The sequence below is a fragment of the Curcuma longa genome, chromosome 11 (genome assembly GCF_044706935.1).
Source record: "Curcuma longa cultivar G26 ecotype Majalengka, Jawa Barat chromosome 11, ITB_CL_G26_1.1, whole genome shotgun sequence".
In the NCBI taxonomy this organism is placed as follows: Eukaryota; Viridiplantae; Streptophyta; class Magnoliopsida; order Zingiberales; family Zingiberaceae; genus Curcuma; species Curcuma longa.
Window position 1 is genome coordinate 32,670,810 of NC_133871.1, and position 19,509 is coordinate 32,690,318.

Genomic DNA, 19,509 nt, shown 5'->3' on the forward strand with positions numbered 1-19,509 from the left:
TTGTGGAAGCAACCTATTCCCCCAAGTTTATGCTCCTGAAACATTCATAAAAGAAGATGTGTGCGGTTCCCAGCTGTTGATGCAAGGAGCAAAAGTATCCTGGTTCATAAGCAATCCACCAAACTGTACATTGGCACACAGTTAGTTTTTAACATACCTCAAAAACTGTTCCAAAGGCAATGCTCACAACTACAAGAGATTAAAAACATGTGGAAGGTTTTCAATAACAACAAATAATTGATAGTCACTTCTATACAATATCAAATTTGGTTCACGACCTCCGACTTCTAGCGTAGTCTTTTCTTATCTCCCAAAGCTGCTCGGCAACTTCACGCATGGCTGGCCTATCTCTGCGGGTCGGAGCAGCACATTGAAAAGCCAAAGCAAATATCTTCTTTACAACCAAATCTTCCACGACTTCACGCATCTCAGGATCCAATATTTGCCTCTCGTTGCCTTCATTATATTTGTTGAAGGCCTGCATTATAAGCAATTGATAGTTTTTGTAATGCTTAAGAAAGCAGTGGAATGATTACCAAGTCTAATTTGTACTGTGGGCTTTTTCTAACCAGTCTAGTTTAAATTTTATAAACCACAAATTTGAAAAATGAAATTTATCTTTCATGAAAAAAAGACAATAGTCTAACATTTATTCCTATACAAAATCTAGTCATAATACAGGCTGCTAATTCAAAACCATGAAACAAAGACCTGGGTCCTAATCATTCGGGGTGACTTCATCTTAGTATAATTTCATTTTTTTTGTTCCTAGGAGTCCAGGAATCTACTTTAGCATTCTCAATTTTTACTTCATCGACTTCTGCATAAAATTCAAGTTAATTACCCCTAGGTAACCTCCTCTACTTATATTATTAATCAATGTAAAATATTATATGTAAGTCCCTAACATTAATGGTATTTATATTTAGCTTACATAAGACTCCTCATGTGGCATATACAGACACCAGCATATCTTGTTCCAGTCAAAGACAGAAACCCCCATAGGGAATGAGAATTTGAATCTTGCAAGAATTTGGGCCAGTTGTTTAGCAACTATTTTGATAGATTTTTACTTGGCAATTGTGAATGTTATTTCTCTATCTCATGATAGGTTGGTTAGGAGAACTTCTGATGTGTGAATAAAATTTCCTGAACTAGACAAATCTACAAAGATATATCTCTGTGAAGAACATTTTGCTGCTCTTTTGAGAAAGGAACATATCAGATATATTTAGCAAAGAGATTTCAGTTGTTCCATAACTAGTTTGTTCTACCTTCTGTCTACCAAAAATATGATTCTTTCAGATTTATCATGAAGTTTGAATCTATAACTTGGAAACAAAAATTTTAAAGGATATTTCCATCCTAGATCAGCTAGACTTTATTTTTTCTCAACGGTGCATTACACACACAGATAACAATTCAAGTATGGTAATCGATTGTATATGCTTGTCCAAAAACCAAAAGCAAGTGACAGTATGATGATCTTACCCATCTCACAGTAATCCTTTCATCAGGGTTTCTCTTTACGTCGACCGGGCGGCGTGCCGAAAGAATTTCCAGCAGTAAAACTCCAAAGGAGTAAACATCACTCTTCACAGTAAGGCGAAACGTCTTCAGATATTCTGGATCAACATAACCAGCTGTACCTTTTACCTTTGTCTGAATGTGAGTCTGATCAGCTTCCGTGGGTCCAGTTCTAGCAAAGCCAAAGTCAGCGACCTTGGCTCCAAAGCCTTCAGTTAGTAAAATGTTTGACGACTTCACATCACGGTGAATGACAATCTTTTCTGGCAGTGTAATACATCAGAAAGAAGATTATATAAGAACTTCAGAGAGTAACATACGTATGGAATACAATTAAACATCCAGTGAACTTTACATATCAAGTCATGCAAGTTCTAACTATTGATTTTTGCTGCATGGTCTTTCTCACTCCAGTGAACTTTACATTAGGTTATATCATTTATAATATTTTGAAATAATTAAATCCGTTTTTATTACATTTGGCTATAGTTTAGCCTCCCTCTACTGTTTTACTCCTTCAATATGTTTCTATATATCAATAAGTATACTTAAATTTCCGTATATATTTGTGTTTTAATTTGTGTACACTGTAGTATGCGTACGTAGAAGATAATTTCTTGTTCACTCCCCACGTGTGACAGGGCAACTGTCGCTTTGTAGGTTCAAATCTGTTGCCTAGAAATAAGGCAGGCAAGGATTCAAGCAGCTACAACTTGATTGAAATGCCATCTGCCTTAATGAACAAAAATTACTCAACAGTCCCATGTATACTCTATCCCAATTTGCAAGACTGCCTGCCAATCATAAATTCAAACTACAGAATTGCCAGACTTTAGGAAAGTTCCCATAACACTCCATGAAGAAAATCTCTCCCTACCGTCACTCTTGCTCTTTCTCCTTGTTATTCCGCTTGTCTTTTCTTGCTTCCCCACGTGCCCAAACACGTGTACAGATATGCACATGAACAATCAAAGTGGCATTTGGTCCCAACTAAAAACATGATCATGATCCTTGAAAAAATTGCTAATTGTAGTATATCTCAACCAAGTATGTTTCTTATAATCTAAGGATGCTAGATAAATGCCAATAAATTCAAGGATGTGAAGGGGAGAAAACGAATTGAATCCTTGGCAAAATTATATGTTTAGAAAATGATAGCTACCTTCCATGGAAATAAAAAAAGAAAATGAAAAAGAGAAGGAGAAGGATAGAAAAATCTATCAAGAAAACTTTCTTATAAGAGGTAAAAACAGACAGATCCTCAGAGATTGTCACCTGCATATAGATGGAGATATGTCAATCCATGAGCAACATCAATGGCTATTTCTAGCCGTTGACTGAAATCCAATATCTTCCCATACTTACCTGCAAATTTAGTTGAATTATGATTTGGCTTTAGGAAAATTCATCTATTGCTTACTTGCTAATTATTGATAGTATCTTACCATCTAAATGCTCCCTTAGGTTGCCATTTGGCACATACTCAGTAATGATAATAAGCTCATTCCCTTGAGCAGTATAACCAAGTAATCTGACCAAGTTTTTATGCTCAATTTTAGTGAGGAGTTCAACTTCATTTTTAAATTCAGCTTGGATAGTAGCAATATGCTCCTGTTAAGAATACAAACTATCAAGAGTGTAACCATGTGTTCTTGAGATTCAAAATTAAGTGATCTCAGACAACAACCCAAATAAAATTAACGAGATATTAAATAGAAATTACTCCATGATTGAACAAAAAGGTTGAATTCTCATGTCAGAAACATCTTCTATTTTGTTCTAAAAAGTAGATATAGGTAGTATACATATCAAGGAAACAAGCAAATTAACCTGAGATCCTCTAAATTTCCTAATTATTAAGAGCTTTTACACAATAAACAAGTATGAGCATTGTAATTTAACAAATTATTAAGATCCATAACAGAATTATCAAAAGATATTTAACAAAAAAATCAAAATTTTGAATAATGTACAACTATGAGCATTGTAATTTCTTTAGCTATGTGATCATTTAGGATTACCTTCTTTGCCCGCTTTATAGCGATAAATTGTCCACTAGGTAGCTCAGCCTTATAGACGGTTGCAAAACTACCTTCGCCAATTACTAGGGAGGATGAGAAATTTCTTGTAAGTTTGATGATCTCGTTGAGGCTGAGATTTAATGGCTCAAGTTTATTTGGTTGTGGAGACAGTGAAAATCGAGATGGACTTGGAGGCACTCTAGTTGGAGTTGCTGGTGTCTTTCCAGAATTTGACCTGAGCTCAAATGAGTCCACTGTAGCAGCAAGAGATATTTGTTGATGAAAAGTTCTAATTGCAATGATTAATTGTGACAGAGAAAATCATCAGTTTGACTACAGAAAAACTAAATGAACGAGGTCATATAATGTAGGAAAGGCACTACTAATAATGGTTTAACAAGTCCATGAATGATGTGCATCTACATGGTTTATAGGTCAAATTAACAGCATAGCATGAAAATTGACACTGAATTAAGTGTACCCTTTGATGAATTCATGAGATGCTTTTATCCATATACTCCATCTATCAAAACTGAACATATTTATGAAAGCCATGTAGAATCACTTTGATAAGAATCAATAGCTGTATAAAGCAATTGAGCTAACCAGAGATTGCTTAGACTCACAAATGATTGATTCTTAGTTGCATTCTAACGATGAACAAGTTTTTCAGTTATGATAAGTTCCGCTGCATGCCAAAATAATGGTTTTGTATATTTCAGGGGTGATTGCCAGCATGTTCTCGAATATTGTTATGCAGCGCTGGTTCTAAAGGAACCAAGTGCAGCAGCATATTGTATCTTTTAATCACTTATTAGCTATTACTTATTGCAGATACTGACTAAATGATTTCTTAAGCTAGGTTCCTTCATCTGATTAGCTATTACTTATCACATTCTGAAAAGTTACTAGATTGGAATCCTGGTCCACTGTGAACTAGCTGCACTGGTGAAGCATGCAAGTATTAGCATTTAAAAGTGTCAGCGTGTCATTGGGGTTAGGACCTAATGACAGTCCTGCTGACAAGTAAGACATTCAAAAATGCAAAATTAGTGGTTGATATTTGAGTAGCATGCCATGGAGGAATTTTGGTGATGTAGAGACATTTTAAATATACATCCAGAACAGATTTAGAAACTTGAGGAAAAGATTAACCTATGAATCAGTCAAGCGCCATTTTTAAACCTCAAATCTTCATGAACACATTGTTTTTCAGCTGATTTCATTGGAAGGGTCCCAATTCACCAACTTTTTCCTTATTTTTATTTATTCAAACAAGAAGTATTTTTCTGTCAGAATCAGCAAGCTCCAAAATCTCACTGACCTAAGAGATCAATCATTATTTGGTCTTCAGGGGATTCATCAATGGAATTATTTCCTAAACCTTCATTCCTACTACTCTATAAATAACTTGTTTTTCCCAATTGCACATTTTTCCATTCAACACATCAAAAACTTTACAAGTGGTTCTACATGTCCTTCCTAGATCTCTTGTAAGTGACTGGTTCTTTACAATTCATTGCATCAAATAAAATCATATACCACGAGGAACTGCTCCAATTAGAAAGATACAGGTCTCCATTGGGGTCTAGACAAAAACAAATTAAAATGCAACAATGTAGAAAAATAATATCATTAATAAATGTAACAATTTGAAACACCAGAACAACAAACTGGCTCAGATAAAATGCCCTCCATGATATTCAAAATTAAGGAAAGAACTGGTTTATCTTACATGAAGTTGAACCTCCATGTAGAACAGCATCCTCACTTATGTCATTGCTCTTCGGACTACAGCAAGGACAAATGAAGCTGCAGCACAGCCAGAAACCTTCTGAAACAGATAACATAACACTATCTGGTCTCGCACCTGAATAATATTGATTTTTGCTCTGTTTGATTTAGTTCATCAATAATGTAACCATCTAAGGATCAATGTGGAAGAAGTTTTTTTTCACTTCCAATTTTATCAGGTTCCCTATACAAAAACAATTAGAACAAGCTATAATGTCCCAAAGAATGACCCATGCAAAAGCAAATCAACAAAATCTAGGAAAGAAGATAAAACCATCTCCAGAAAATTATTTTGTATGAATAAGGTAAAAAGACCTTATTTCTTAAATCATACTCATCTCCACGGTTATGTGAAAGGAGATGTACTTATACTATGATTTATATAGCTTCAACTGATTAATGACCTGTGTATACTAAAAAAGATTAATTCAATATGTGGAATAATAATAAAGAAAATCCAAACAAACAAAAAGAAATCAAGATGTGAGCTTCCTTCCTTCCCTTTTTTGCCAATGGTTTTATTCTTCTCAGTAACTTTCAATCGTCAATGTGCATTCTTTCACCTAATAAAGCATACAAACTATAGTCTAATTCAGTCTGGTTGCAAAATATTGTCACAATATACATTTTAATTAGCTCAACGAACAACGCTACCAAGAACTAGCAACTGCCAGATGTATGACAAATATAAGCATGTTACTATTATCATACATCCGTAATAATTTGCTGCATTAAATTAAATCTGATAATCAACTTCAAAATTTCCAACATAGACTAACTATATAGTCTCATTTCATAAATGACATATGAAAATGTATAAACAGGGAGAGCAAAAAAAAAAATAGAATTCAACTAATTCAAATGGTTGCCGACAACTGGACAAGATGTTTACCAAATGCTGAACTGGGAATGCTTCAAACGAATAATTGCAAGCCAAGAAAACAAATTCTCTGATATAAAGCGAATTGCACGAACAAATCATTCCCAAAGACAAATTCTTTTCTGCACGATCAAATACATAAAAAGAAGAAAATTTGGAAATTACTGAGAAATATACGGGCCCTTTTCTCAAGGGTAAAGACGGGCAAGTCCAGGCCGCAATAGTCCTTGCTAATTCTTTCCCAATAACCTGCGCGAGATTAGAAGCTAAACGCCCACTCGTGAAGTACGACGACTCTAGCTTGGCTCTCAGAAAAAAAAAAAAAAAAAGCAAGACAATCCACCTCCTTCGTACTAATTAAAATGGACTCGCATCCATCCGACGATCCAGCTAGAGAAGATCCAGGCCGATGCGGCGATCAAACTGAAGCGAAAATTTACCGATAGCGACAAACCTAGAAGGAACACGAGCATCCGCGAAACATCAACATCGTCGCCATCCGAGAGTCGCCTCCTCGATCTGATCGCCGAATCTCGCACGAATACGGCCGAGATTGGTAGATGGCCGATGCCGCCTGAGAAGTCTTGTCGAGGGAAAACGATGCGATTGGCGATTGCGGGAAGGGAAGCCGGTCGAGCTAGAGAAAAAGATCGGGGTCCTTCGAAGACTTGGAAGACTTAGAAGACTTCTATACCGTGCATCATGGCGGCGGTCCGGTTTGGAATTGGGAGAAGAGACATTTGACCGTTCAACGGAAACGACGACGCCGATGTTTGTACACCTACGCGTACCAGTGACTCCGTTGCTGCATGCTGCTGGCATATTCTCGAAATAAAATAATTTATGAGCTTTTTTTTTAAAAGAGGCATCTTTTTTATGATTTATTTAATTCGGAATGACTTTTTAATTTTTGCCATCGGATACATCAACGAGGGCATTATCATGGTTAGTATTTTTATTTTTTTTATTTTGATGATCGATAAAAAAAATTAAAGATCAGAGTCATCATTTTCAAAATTAATCTATTTAAAAAATTGAATATCTGAATAAAAGTAAAAATAAAAAAGCCGGCGAGCCGGCGAAACGCGGGAGTGGGGGGCCGGCAAGATGGACGCGTTGGTGTTCGTGTGGAAAGGATTTGTTGACCAAGGACGCCTGGCATTGGCTGCTCAAGTGGACCCAAGTCGAGATAGGATGGGGTAAGTTATGGCTGGTCAAAAAGGCTGATGGATGTTAGGTTGGAATCTAACGTCCAATCGTGTAATTTATTAGGTGGCGATGGAATCAGTATTATTATTTTTCTCTCTAGCGTATATTAAAAGAGGGGAAAAAAAGCAAATTTAAGGTGTCTTATATTATATTTTAGATTCGTGTTTAAAGTTAACATTTTACGTTATTAATGGTTGAGGCATCTGCTGAATTTTATTACTGTGAATCAAAAAAAAAAAATATATATATATATATATATATATAATAGATTCTGTGTTTCTTTTCTGCAAAAGGTAAAATTCATCACGTTAGCAGCCCAGCAATAAGATGGAATCCGTCGTGCTAGTGACCTCACACAGTGGATCCCACGTTCATCTGTGAGGAGGTAAATCGAGAAACTATAATTGATCACGATGCAAAAATAAATTCTATATTTCTTAAAATATATAATCGTGCGCGATATCAAAATTGAGAGCTCCAAAATTTTTCTGTGCATCTGAAATAATAAATAATAATATTTTATATATTTTTATTTTTTATTTATGATTAAATTATTTAAAATTTTTTAAAATTTAAAGGTTGAATTATAATATTAAATATAAAAAATTTTTAAAATAAAAATTATTTTTTATTTATGATTAAGTAATTTAATTTTTTTTAAAAAAATTGAATTATAATATTAAATATAAAAAAATATAAATATAAATATAAAATAATATTATTTACTATTTCAACGTTCAAAATTTTTTTAAATATTTCGATTTTGATATCGTAACTAAATATACATACTAATTCTTGGAGATTACAAGAGAAGCAGACGACTTTGCAGAGGAAGGCACGGAGTTGGACCGCGGTATCCACGCCGTGGACTGGGAGCTAGCGCGGTGGTGCCGGCAGCAGACGAAGGAGCCCTGGTGTGTCGTCGGCGAGCAGAGGCACATGCCACCGCGCCGGCGCCGCCCTTCGGAGAAGCTAGGGACTTGGAAGTGCCTCCACCCTTCTCCTTCTTGCGGCCTGCACCGGCCGCCGCCATGAATATGGTGCCATCGGAAGCCATTCCTTCTTTGGAAGCCAAACTTATTCATTTTACGCCTTGAACTTTACCTTATCACAGAACGCCCTTTCAACCTCTTTCTTTTATGAATAACACTAATCCTTGTGAGGTCACTGGAGTAGTGATCTGCACGAGAACCAGGGTCAGATCTCCTCCTTGGTAGGCCACCGCCTCTTTCTCTTCCTCTTCCCGCCAGCAGATGTCGCTCGGGTTTTCTTCAGTTTGGCATTTGGGGGACGAGAGACGGAAGTCGACGGATCGAGGGTTGGACTCTCTTGGCTGTCACCTTCAGGTGTTGGACGCTTTGTTTGTGATTGGGATGGTCTGTGTGGCCTGGATGGCTGATCTATGTGTTGGTGTTCTTTGTAGGATGTCGCGAAGGTGCCACCGGCGCGGAGCTCCAGCTCGAAGAGAAATAGAGCGGCGGAAGTACATAACTTGTCTGAGAAGGTGGTTCATTTAAACAGTCTTTTTGTTCTTTTCCCCCTCATTTTTTTTATGTTCGTTCTTGATTGTTGCGGAAATGGCGGTGATTGTCTTGACCAGAGAAGGAGAAGTAGAATCAATGCGAAGATGAAGGCTTTGCAGAGTCTGATTCCCAATTCTAGCAAGGTGGGAAATCGTGTGACCTTATATCTCGGCTTTACTCTTAGAAGTTTAGTATTGGTTTTTACAAGAAATCTTGTGTCCTTAGCAGACAGATAAGGTATCCATGCTTGATGAAGCTATTGAGTATCTCAAGCAATTACAGCTGCAAGTACAGGTCCGTTATCTTTATTCTATTAACCAAGTAAGATCTACTTCCGTTTTAATAATGTTGTACACGAATAGTTTCACCTGCTGATTTTGGTAAGGTTAGTTTCTCGTGTGAGTGAGTCCTCAAGTCTCCAAACAGTTTGGCATCACCTACATCTAGTTGCCTATGGTGCAGCTTGGTTTGGCCATTGGGTTCACGCTGGGTTGAGTGTAGAACATGTAAATGCAGTATTTGATCTTTGTTCTCTTCCATAGCTGAGGCTATTTGTTGGCGTGGTTGTACTTCTCTTATGGCTTCTTCCAAGAATTGCTGCAGTTAAAAATATTTCCTTTTTATGATTAAACCGATCATACTTATGGATTTATCCATCCTCTTCCATGGCTGGATCTGAAGCCTCTAACCTTCTTGCGTTGCCTTTGAGTCAGTGTGTGCATGTTTTGAGTGAATTCCATGATTATGATCCTAGTCTAATTAAGATGGTCCTGATTAATCACATTTAAATATTCAGGAGAAGGATGGCATGTCTTTTTTTTTTTTTTTTGTCTCAAGTGGAGTTCCATGTTCTGCCTATTTGAAGAGCTACTTTCTCAGATGGACTTTGATCAGGAGGTTATAGATGGCATCTTAAAGCAAAGTGGAAGAATGATGCATTTTCGATTTGTAATGGTTCCCCACAATAATGTGAGAATGTCTTGTGGTAGAAAGGTTAGGCTACATTCTTATATACAATTTTACTGGCATAAGATGATCAATGTCCTATAATCATGCATTTAAAATGATAATGACAACTGGTGAGAAAGGAGTTATGATCTGAGATTTCACAATTTGTGCCTCCTTGGAAAATGCTGGCAGAAAATGGCCTCCCAACTCTCACTTCCATGGGTCTCTACCTTCCGTCAATCATGTTGTGATCATGAGTGTTGACTGACCGCCTGTCTGAATGAAATGAGCAATGGCCTTGGGTGTTGGTCCAAGCAAGGAGCCGCAACTCCCACCTATGTAGATCAGAGCTCAGAGACATGATGAAGATCGCCTTTTTAGCATATCATGTTCCTTCCTCCTATAGACTTGATGAGCTTTTCTCAGAGCGATTACAATTCAGTTCAGACCTACCTGTGTTGGTTTTATCTCTTTGCTTAAGCAATGAGGTAAGACTCTTCTGGAACCCCTTCCAGTATGAAGGGCTGCCTCTCATGTATTGGAGCTACCAAATGACATTGAAACACCACTGCCCTCCTCAAATGATGAACTTAACTAGGCTCTGTACTAGGAATAGATACTCATACATAATGCTCAACTATCAAGGAATCAAAGAAGCTTGGTCAAGGTACACATGGAGTGAAAATTCCTTGACAGGTTAAGATTTGAACTTGAAATTTTGGCTGGAGGACTTGTACGTGGAAAGGATTAACTACTAACACTCGACAAAGATATAAGATGATGCCCACTTATGCAGTTCAATGCCCAAATCAGCTCTTCGACTGCCCCTTTGCCCACTGTGGATGGCGACAATCTTCTCATCTCTGTTCCAAGCTCTTGGAACTAAATGTGCCAACACTCCTTTTCTTTTGGAGTGTCGAACATTTGCAAAGAAGGGTCTTAAGGTATATTTAGGGGGAGCATAACAATGGATCTTCCAAGGTTGATATCGACAACCAAACATAGTGTTCAATGGAATTTCATGTCAAACCTATGGGCCAATTAGATAACTTGAACTACTATATATGCATGTACCATTACTCTTGTACGTCCCTCTTCTCTATAGTACTTTTTCCTTCCATTTTTCTTTTCAAAAAACAACATGGAGTGGAAGCATTTATACATGATCAGTCCTAAGATTTGTAATTCATACAGAGGAAGGGAGCTACCATGACGGTTATATGTGTGGAAGGTGAAAAGAAGAAGAACAACGACGGTCATTACAAGATATAGGTTCTTAACTGATGAGTGTGGAAATGTCTGAAAATTTCTCACTGGTAGATGGCATTACTACACCTAAGAATGGTTTTTTTGTGTGTGAAAATTGGAGTTGGATCAAACTTATGTTAAATTATGTTCCTGTGTTGAGGGAATATTCAACAGATTACAGAGGCTAGAACTTTAGAAGTGGCATATTATTTGTTAGTCAATTGATAGAAGCTTCCTCATCTGCAATTGGTGGCATGTGAGGTTAATGGTAGCTATACACTATCACACAGGTAATATTTTCCAACATCCATTATGTTTAGAATTCTGTCAGCTTTAATATCAATTTTCACGATCCACTTAAATTAAAGGGCTGGTCGGTTAACTTATCCCCATACTCAGAATACTTATGCAAAAAGTTAACAGTAACTCACTTATATAAGCTTATAAAAGTTTTTTTATTAGCCCACAATAGGTGGTGACCAAACTGTGGAAAGATCAATTGATATTTAGGTAAGTGAATTTTGCATAATAGAAGTTATAGTGGACTCAGACTTGATAATAAAAAGAATTTAAGGACTATTTAGCAGATGATCTAGAGTAATATTTTCTTGTTGATCTTCATTAAATATACAAATAATAATGATCAAAACGGGAGAAAATGTCTGAGCTCTCATGTGTGAGGCGCATGATGACCAAACTACACCACCCAGACTTGTTTTCTTAGAGTGGAGATTTTTGCTTTAATTAATATCACCATTTTCAGGTGGCATTTGATCCATGGGTGATATACATATATGACGCGTAGAAGAACGATGCTTCTTGGATGCAACTCTCTCGTATTACTTTATTAGAGGAATCCAAAGTCATGCTCGTCATGAGATATAGTACATTATCATCTACAATTATAGGAGTTGACAGACATGTCAGATGATCCCTTTTGCTGTACAGAGGCAGTTAGAAAATTTGAAGGCAAAGGAACCATCATTATATGCAATCATCAGAGTAAGGATAGCTGCCATTGTCAGTTATATAAAGGAAAAGAGAAAGTAGAAGACAATGATGTAGTGTAGTATAGAAGCTAAATCAAATGATTTGATTTGAACTGTATGTCAGTATGTACTTGAATGAAACTTCTTCGCTAGTAGTGTGCACAAGCTAATACTCTGTAGTCCATTCCTTCTTACGTGGATGTATAAAATTACGTGGGTCAGAACTTAACATAAAATTACGTGGATGTATATTCTAGTGGTATTCATAGAATCTTTCAAGAAAGGTGCTGCTTCTCTCTATTAAAAACCGTATGTTTGTGTCTTCCCTCCATTTTAGTTACCGTAATCTGACCAACATAATAAACCAAATCGGATATTTATTTATGTTTTTTAATATGTTGTGGGCAAACAATGATTCAAGGATACTAACTAATCATTTTCCTTCCAGATGCTTTCAGCGAGGAATAGCCTTAATCAACATTCAATGTACTTGCATAGAGCTTTGCAGCCTTTGCAGGCCTTGCAATTGACTGCAAACTTTGCTCTGGAAACTGAAAGAGCAACGACCACGGAACTAGTCATGCTGCCCCTGAACCAAGGTTCATCTGTTCCGAACTCATTTAACATACCAACATCATCTCACCAATCTCCATCCCAACCCAGTGTTCTCAACATGACTAGGCCAGAGACTTCCTTCACACTGGAGCCTTCACAATCTCAGCACGGATCTTTTCTATTCCCTGAATCCATTGAGGTTTTTATTCTTTTTGCACTCTTCTATGCTAAAGACTTTAATTTAGTCTACCCGTTCTAAATTTTAGAAAAAAAAAGAGTTTAAGCCCTTTCAATTGCTAATGACCTTTCAAAAGAGAATGACGCATACAAATTTTATCAACTAGAGTACAGCTTCATGTCTATGTTAAACATAACTGTTTTTCTTCTATAATTGAAGGATGCTTTGACCAGAGCCTGCATACCACATCAGCAACCCGAAGCAAGGCAGTTCACACAGAATCACACAGGTAGTCATCAGAGACTAACAAGCTTCCATGACTCAATCGCCATTTGTATCTCCATTTTGTTTTGCTTCATTTCATTCCAGGGGCTAACCGTCCTCAAAGGTGGTTGCGGGCCTTGCCGAGAAATTCAGGTTTGGTAGAATTAGAACAGAAGAATTGATATCTCAAGAGCCAGAAAAGGAGAAACTTATGACGTTTTGGTGTGTGTGATCCAGCAACTTGGGCAGTTCTTGGGGATCGATCGGGATCGACAGCGGCAAGGTCTGAATTTTAGTGTTTGTAAACTTAATTGGGTATTAGTCTGATTCGACTTCACATAATGGCTCTTGTCGACACTTGGCACAAGAGATTCACTGCAAATTTTGTCAGGTTCATGCACGTCCCTTCACATCATGTGACATGAAGGAGACTACACTTATCCTGAAAATATCCACCCACTGCCCAAAGTCAAATATAGGCTATAGCTCTAATTTTTTTCTTCATTATTTTTAATTCAAAGTCTACAGAAATAGACGAAATGCTTATTCGATCACGTTTCAAGATATCCACTAATAATTCAAAATTATAATGAGATTCTCTTGTAGTTACTCTGCATCCTCACTCATGTCTTCATTCAAAGCTCTTCTCCCACGTCACTTTCACTTTCAAACGAAGTTAGTTCTCCTAATTTATTTTTTACTATCATTTCTTTTACATTTAAATTTACAATTACTGATTGATTAAGACATACTTTTGAACTTAGTAAAGAAACGTATCGCATCGCCCGAAAACAAACCAAGTGGTTCGGTCCTCGTTCACTCATTTATAGCAGCGCAGCTACCACTGAGGTCGTCGTCAGGTCGGACCCGATGAATTATCCAAATCCGAACCGCTTTAATGATGCCAAAAAAGACACGTCGCGATTATCCAATTGCAAAATTAGATTCGTATCTTTGGTCGGTGGTTGAACCGGTCCATGCTCCCACGGGCCCACCTTTCTCCACTGCTTAACGTTGAGATTAGTTGGCCGGCAAAGCAAAGCAAAGCCAAGCCAACGGGTCAAGTGCGAGGCCAAGGAATATAATTATTTTAGAAAATATATTGGGATTTACATCGTTTATCAGTTCATATTTATCAATTTACTTATTTTATACAGTTTGGAAGCCAAAAACCTAACTAATGCACCAAATAAGCTGTCTTCTCGATAAGACTTGATTCGTTTTAATCCACTTTACTTTAATATCCAGACTACCAAGTTGCCTTCCCGGCCCCACCCCTTCCACTTAATCAATTTTTTTTTAAAAAAAAATTATGAACAGGCTAACTCTTCATGGATTCCGTTTCTAAAACACTTTAATTATCACGCATTCAAAGTACACGACAACACCAACAATCAGCCTGCCTCGCACTCCCCTCAGCCTTAAGCGGAGCCTCAGTGTGGAGCCAAAACAGGTGGGTGACAGCCCCCAATCCCAATATCCCATCCCCATTCCCCTTGTCTTCTCTCCTTCCACAATCCTACTTTCCCATCTCACCTCATCTTGCACGACCACATCTCCAGAGAGGGCACGCCATGTCTTAATTAGACTCCACAAAGAAGGCTCGCCCACGGCGGAAGTAGTGAAAAGACTCATTCTTGGGATCACAGCGATGTGTTCGGCGAAATGCCAATGAGGGGGTGGGGGGACCCGATTTTGTGATGTCGATCGCACTTAATCGCCCACTGTCTTCTGCTAGTGGATGAATCGTCAATAGTCCATGGAGATGCATGTTCGATCCACGTTAGAGCTTAACGCGAGCACCTGGCAACACCATTGCGTCGCTGCTCGCGCACGTCACGTACAGCGACGTCTTATCTGCTGCTGCTCTAATTCGACGAGTTGGAATTGGGCCAACCAACTTTTATCTTCTTCTCCGTCTTCTTCCTTGAATCTTCACTACTTTACCACACGAGCATAACAACAAACACCAGAAGGACAAAGAAAACTTGATACAGAAACGGGAAAAACGCTAATGAAACAAGCTAAAAGGCATCTCTTTTCTTGATCTATTTCTCATTATCGCCGGCGAGGCCGACCGAAGATGGCAGAGATTAACTAACCTTTTTGCACAATTGCACCTATATATGGACGGCGCTACCTTAGTCGCTTGATTAATCCACATCGGAGCACTCCGGGCTCGGCTTCTGGTTCAGATCAGGGTTCTTCGGCGGCCTCGGCGGCGGCGGGGGAGGCGGCGACGACGGCGGCGGCATCAATCCGGTTTGGAGGGCGTCTACCCTCGCGCCGACCTCGGTCGCCTTCTTCCGAATCGAAGCGGCCGAGAGGGCCGCCCCGTCTGCGCCGGCTTCTCCGGCGCAATCGTCGAGGATCTGGTCGGGGAAGTTGAGGCGCGCGGAACGGCCGCGGAGGTAGAACACGGCGGTGTCGTAGGCCCGAGCGGCGGCGACCGCGGTGGAGTAAGAGCCGAGCCAAATCCGCGACCGCTTGTTCGGCTCGCGAATCTCCGCCACCCACTTGCCCCACTTCCTCATCCTCACGCCTCTATAGGGCCTATATCTCTGCCGGCGCCGACGCCCGCGCTGCTCCCCGTCGATCTCCGCCCCACCGGCGGCAGCGGAGACTTCCTCGGTTCCTCGCCGGCGGACGTAGAGCAGCAGCGCCCTTCCATCCGTTCCCCCTTTTCGCCCTCTCTCTTCCTGCGCTGCGCTCTCTCGACTACTTAATAGAAGACGATAGGAAAACTAGATCAGACGTAACACGTACCGATTGGTTCGACCAGCTTAGGGTTTCCCACGGATCGCGTCCGTTGACATTGAGTTCGCGTTAGAACAAAGAGTCAAACCCATGGAGGTAGCGGGTGGGCGGCGGGCGGGCGGCGGCATTGAAACAGGATAAGGCTCGGGGGAGTCGACAGATAAGGCTCACGGTCGCAGGCGTCGGCAGCTGCTGCGACCGCCTCGTCACTACGAACCCCCGTCGCTCTCACCGACACGCACCGCACTGGCTTGCGACACGTGACGCAGACGCCGACGTGGACGTGGACGTTTCCGCCTCGCAGACGGAACCCCGCCAATGGCTCGCCTCCCGCACGTCAGCGGAATTCGGACGCTTCTGGCCTGTAATTTTCGAGGATCTGACGACGGGCGCTGCGTGAGGGGGCAAACGGAGGCCGAGGATTGGAATGCTGATAGAGGCGGGCGGTGAACGGCCGTGGGCCACCACTACCGGTGGTTGTCCGATCCGAATTCCACTGCCGACTCCGCCGCCGCCGCAGCCGCCGCCGCAGCCGCCGCCGCTATTATAATAATAATAAGTGTTTTTGCCTTCAACCTGCTCTGTTTCATTCATGCTCAGAAACTTGTGGCTAATATTTCGATCCGAGTAATTCGGCGGTTTAGTAAAAAAAAAAATACTATAATTGCGCAATTATAATCGTTATTAGATTCGACGTCACAGAACAAAACAGAGAGCTAAAATTAAAGTAATTAGATTGATGATGAATTAATGGAGTGGAAAGCTGGCTTAATTTGCTTTGTTTCTTTTGGACGGTGAATAATAATTGAAAATACATTATGTTTGCTTGTGTGGTTGTAGTCACGGCATCACGGGTGGTCTCTCACTCTTCATCGTTAGTGGAATTCTATTAAATTTTAAAAAGTAGAATAATTTTTGGATAAAAATAAAACAGATACTTACGGCGGGAGCCTATAACCTCTAACACTTTGTTTGGATAGGGTGAGGGAAGATTGATTAACGGAAGGGGAAGGGAGGGAAAGGAAGGGGAAGAGAAGTATTTATATTTTTCTTGTTTGGGAGGAAGGGAAGGTTCATTAACGTAACATGTGCTACCTTGTTTGGGAGGAAGGGGAAGGAAATGAAGGTTAAATATATAAAATTATAAAAATATCCTTACTTGTTAAAATAGATCTACAATAATTTAAAAATAATTGTTCGTTAGGTATTTTATTTTATCTAATGCCTTATAACTATTCGTTCAATGAGTTCGTCAATCGAAATTATAAACTAAATATATAAAATTACAAAAATAGCTTTATTTTTTAAAATAAATCTATATGTGAAAAAATATATATAGCTCATAAGATTAACAAAAATTAATATTTACAACTTAAATAAATAAAAAATTTTAAAAATAATAAGTAGATATATAAAAAATATACGAAATACAGAATTTGTACACTTTGGTACGATAAAAGATAAATCAACATTTTTATATATATTTTTATAAAAATTTACTGATGTAAAAATTTGCGACGAAGGTCGATATCGAGGAGTGCGAGTGATGAGATCCTGTGACGACTGCGTTATGTGACGAGGAACAACGGTGCAAAAATCTAATAGATAAGTTATTTTAATAATTAATATTTTAATATAAGGGTAAAATTGGAATAAATATGTTTTAACATTTCCTTCCCCTTCCTTACACCCCAAATCGGAGTGTAAGGAATTATGTCTATTTATGGGCATGCAAGGGGAAAGCTTACCCTTCCTTCCCCTTCTCTCTCCTTCCCTCACTTCTTTACAAACAAGGTTACAAATTCCCTTCCCCTTATTTACCCTTCCTTCCCCTTCCCTCACCTCCTCCCAAACAAGCCGTAAGTGTATTATCATTTATGGCTAAAAATTACTCCTAAGACATAATTGAGTTAGTTACGATGAGACAGACTTGCTGAAGTGAGCAAAGGATCAAATTTCGACGAAGCCAAGGCAATACCTTCCCTCGTCGTGACCAACTACAGCTTCTCGATTTACCTCTTCACATATAATCATGGAACCGACCGAGTGAGACCGCTAGAGTAATGGATTTCACTTTTTACTGAAGTTGTATGGCTAAGAATCATGTTGAATTATTAGTGTAAGATGAACTAAGTGTGACTTGAAAAGTATCAGATTCGACCTGAAAGAGACATGAATCCAGCCGAATCAGCTCAATACACATCTTCCAAGGAGTCGGATTTGCCCGAATAAGTTAACTATTACAATTCGGTTTCAACTATCAATCTCATCCATGACTCGACTATAGCTGTCAATTTCAGCCTCGACTCGATCTTCGACGCCGATTTCGTTTACCTCTAGAGAGTCATCAAGTTGGATTAAATTCATCGGGTTATTCAACCCGCTCTACCATGGGTTGACCCATTTGACAGTACTATCTACCCCTAAGGTCATTCAACAACAACCTCATCTCTTTTTCCGTCCTCGGTTCGAGGCCCACATCCTATCTAACTCGATGAAGATGCGGAGGCGCAAGGATAAGGAGGCGACATGATTATTTCATTCATAGGATTGTTTCTCCTAGAAAAAGAAGAGAACGGTAAAGTGTATCTCGGAACATATCATAAACAACAACACATATATCAAAACATATCATAAACGATAACGCATATCTCGGAACAAACCATAAACGAATACACATATTCCAGAGAACTAACACATTGATAACTCTTTAAAAGGTTATCCGCCTTCGTGGGTATAGGTATGCACACATGTAAATCCTAATTTTTCTTAGTCAATTCTTCTGAAGAAAAATTATAACTTGAGCGTTGAAGTGGTTTGTCGAAATCCATCCTCATCATTCTAATAATGTCATTTTAATATTCTTTTATAGTGCTTTTAGTCGATTCTTTCATCCCCTCTGCTATAATCTTCCTTGGAAAATATGTACAGTTTCCTGTCATTTCGTTCAATGACCGCTGATAACTTGAGTATCCACACTATTTAATTGGATCATATACATTCTTTTTAAATAATATTAAAAGGATATTATTTTATTTTTATTTTAAAATCACATGAGTTAAATTTGCATTCTTTATTGAACGAAGAGGGCATAAAATAAATGTATTTCTGTTTTCTATTTGAGAAACGAGAATAGTTTGATGAAGCATTTAAGGCTTCCAAGATATTAGTAGAAAAGGCAAGTGAAAGGGAAATATAATGAAAATTGCAAGACAAGAGAGAAAAGGGAGTATTATAAATATATTGGAAGTAATATCAAACTCTCAAATCTGTATGATATGGAGAGAAAAAATTCCACACGAGAAGAATTATGAATTCACAAATGTATATTTGTTATATATTTCAATCAAAACTCAATAAACAAGATCATATTCTAGCATTAGACTAAGTTTCTAAACAACTCTGTTCAGGAACCATTCAATTGTTTTGTATAATTTTACAACAAATGAGATCGTATCGTGTTCATTTGCAACTGTGTGCGTGGTTCTGGCGTAATTGTGTTCAATATATATTTTTTAAAGAACGACTCGTGCAATATACTCAATTTTAACTAGGAGTACAAACGAATCGAATGATCCATTATAAAATATTAATATTCAAATTCAAGTTCAAAAAA

General features: G+C 38.6%; 3 protein-coding genes across 5 annotated transcripts; 1 reads left to right on the top strand and 2 right to left on the bottom strand.

The window, feature by feature from the left end:
- Nucleotides 1-76: 76 nt before the first annotated feature.
- LOC141841887 (calmodulin-binding receptor-like cytoplasmic kinase 3) lies at nucleotides 77-6,876 on the bottom strand. 3 transcript variants are annotated; one of them, XM_074730083.1, is made up of 8 exons: nucleotides 6,566-6,876; nucleotides 6,388-6,471; nucleotides 5,284-5,526; nucleotides 3,549-3,802; nucleotides 2,973-3,138; nucleotides 2,803-2,892; nucleotides 1,492-1,790; nucleotides 77-478 (listed from the first exon to the last, which is right to left on the bottom strand). In XM_074730083.1, the coding sequence occupies exons 3-8, from the start codon at nucleotides 5,396-5,398 to the stop codon at nucleotides 272-274; spliced, it is 1,131 nt and encodes a 376-aa protein (XP_074586184.1). In that variant the 5' UTR covers nucleotides 5,399-5,526; nucleotides 6,388-6,471; nucleotides 6,566-6,876; the 3' UTR covers nucleotides 77-271. The 3 variants fall into 3 exon arrangements, with proteins under 3 accessions (XP_074586184.1, XP_074586186.1, XP_074586185.1); XM_074730085.1 differs by lacking the exon at nucleotides 6,388-6,471 and having other exon boundaries at nucleotides 6,677-6,876; XM_074730084.1 differs by lacking the exon at nucleotides 6,566-6,876 and having other exon boundaries at nucleotides 6,388-6,542.
- A 1,808-nt stretch (nucleotides 6,877-8,684) lies between these two features.
- LOC141841888 (transcription factor SPATULA-like) lies at nucleotides 8,685-13,248 on the top strand. The gene is made up of 7 exons (XM_074730086.1): nucleotides 8,685-8,786; nucleotides 8,855-8,935; nucleotides 9,032-9,097; nucleotides 9,183-9,248; nucleotides 12,588-12,893; nucleotides 13,092-13,167; nucleotides 13,223-13,248. Exons 1-7 carry the CDS (start codon nucleotides 8,685-8,687, stop codon nucleotides 13,246-13,248), a joined length of 723 nt encoding a protein of 240 aa, XP_074586187.1.
- Nucleotides 13,249-15,108: 1,860 nt separating this feature from the next.
- On the bottom strand, nucleotides 15,109-15,992 carry LOC141841889 (ethylene-responsive transcription factor RAP2-1-like). The gene is given in 3 exon segments (XM_074730087.1): nucleotides 15,109-15,693; nucleotides 15,696-15,854; nucleotides 15,903-15,992. Coding segments are annotated over 2 exon segments (516 nt in total). The 5' UTR covers nucleotides 15,808-15,854; nucleotides 15,903-15,992; the 3' UTR covers nucleotides 15,109-15,289.
- Nucleotides 15,993-19,509: the final 3,517 nt, after the last annotated feature.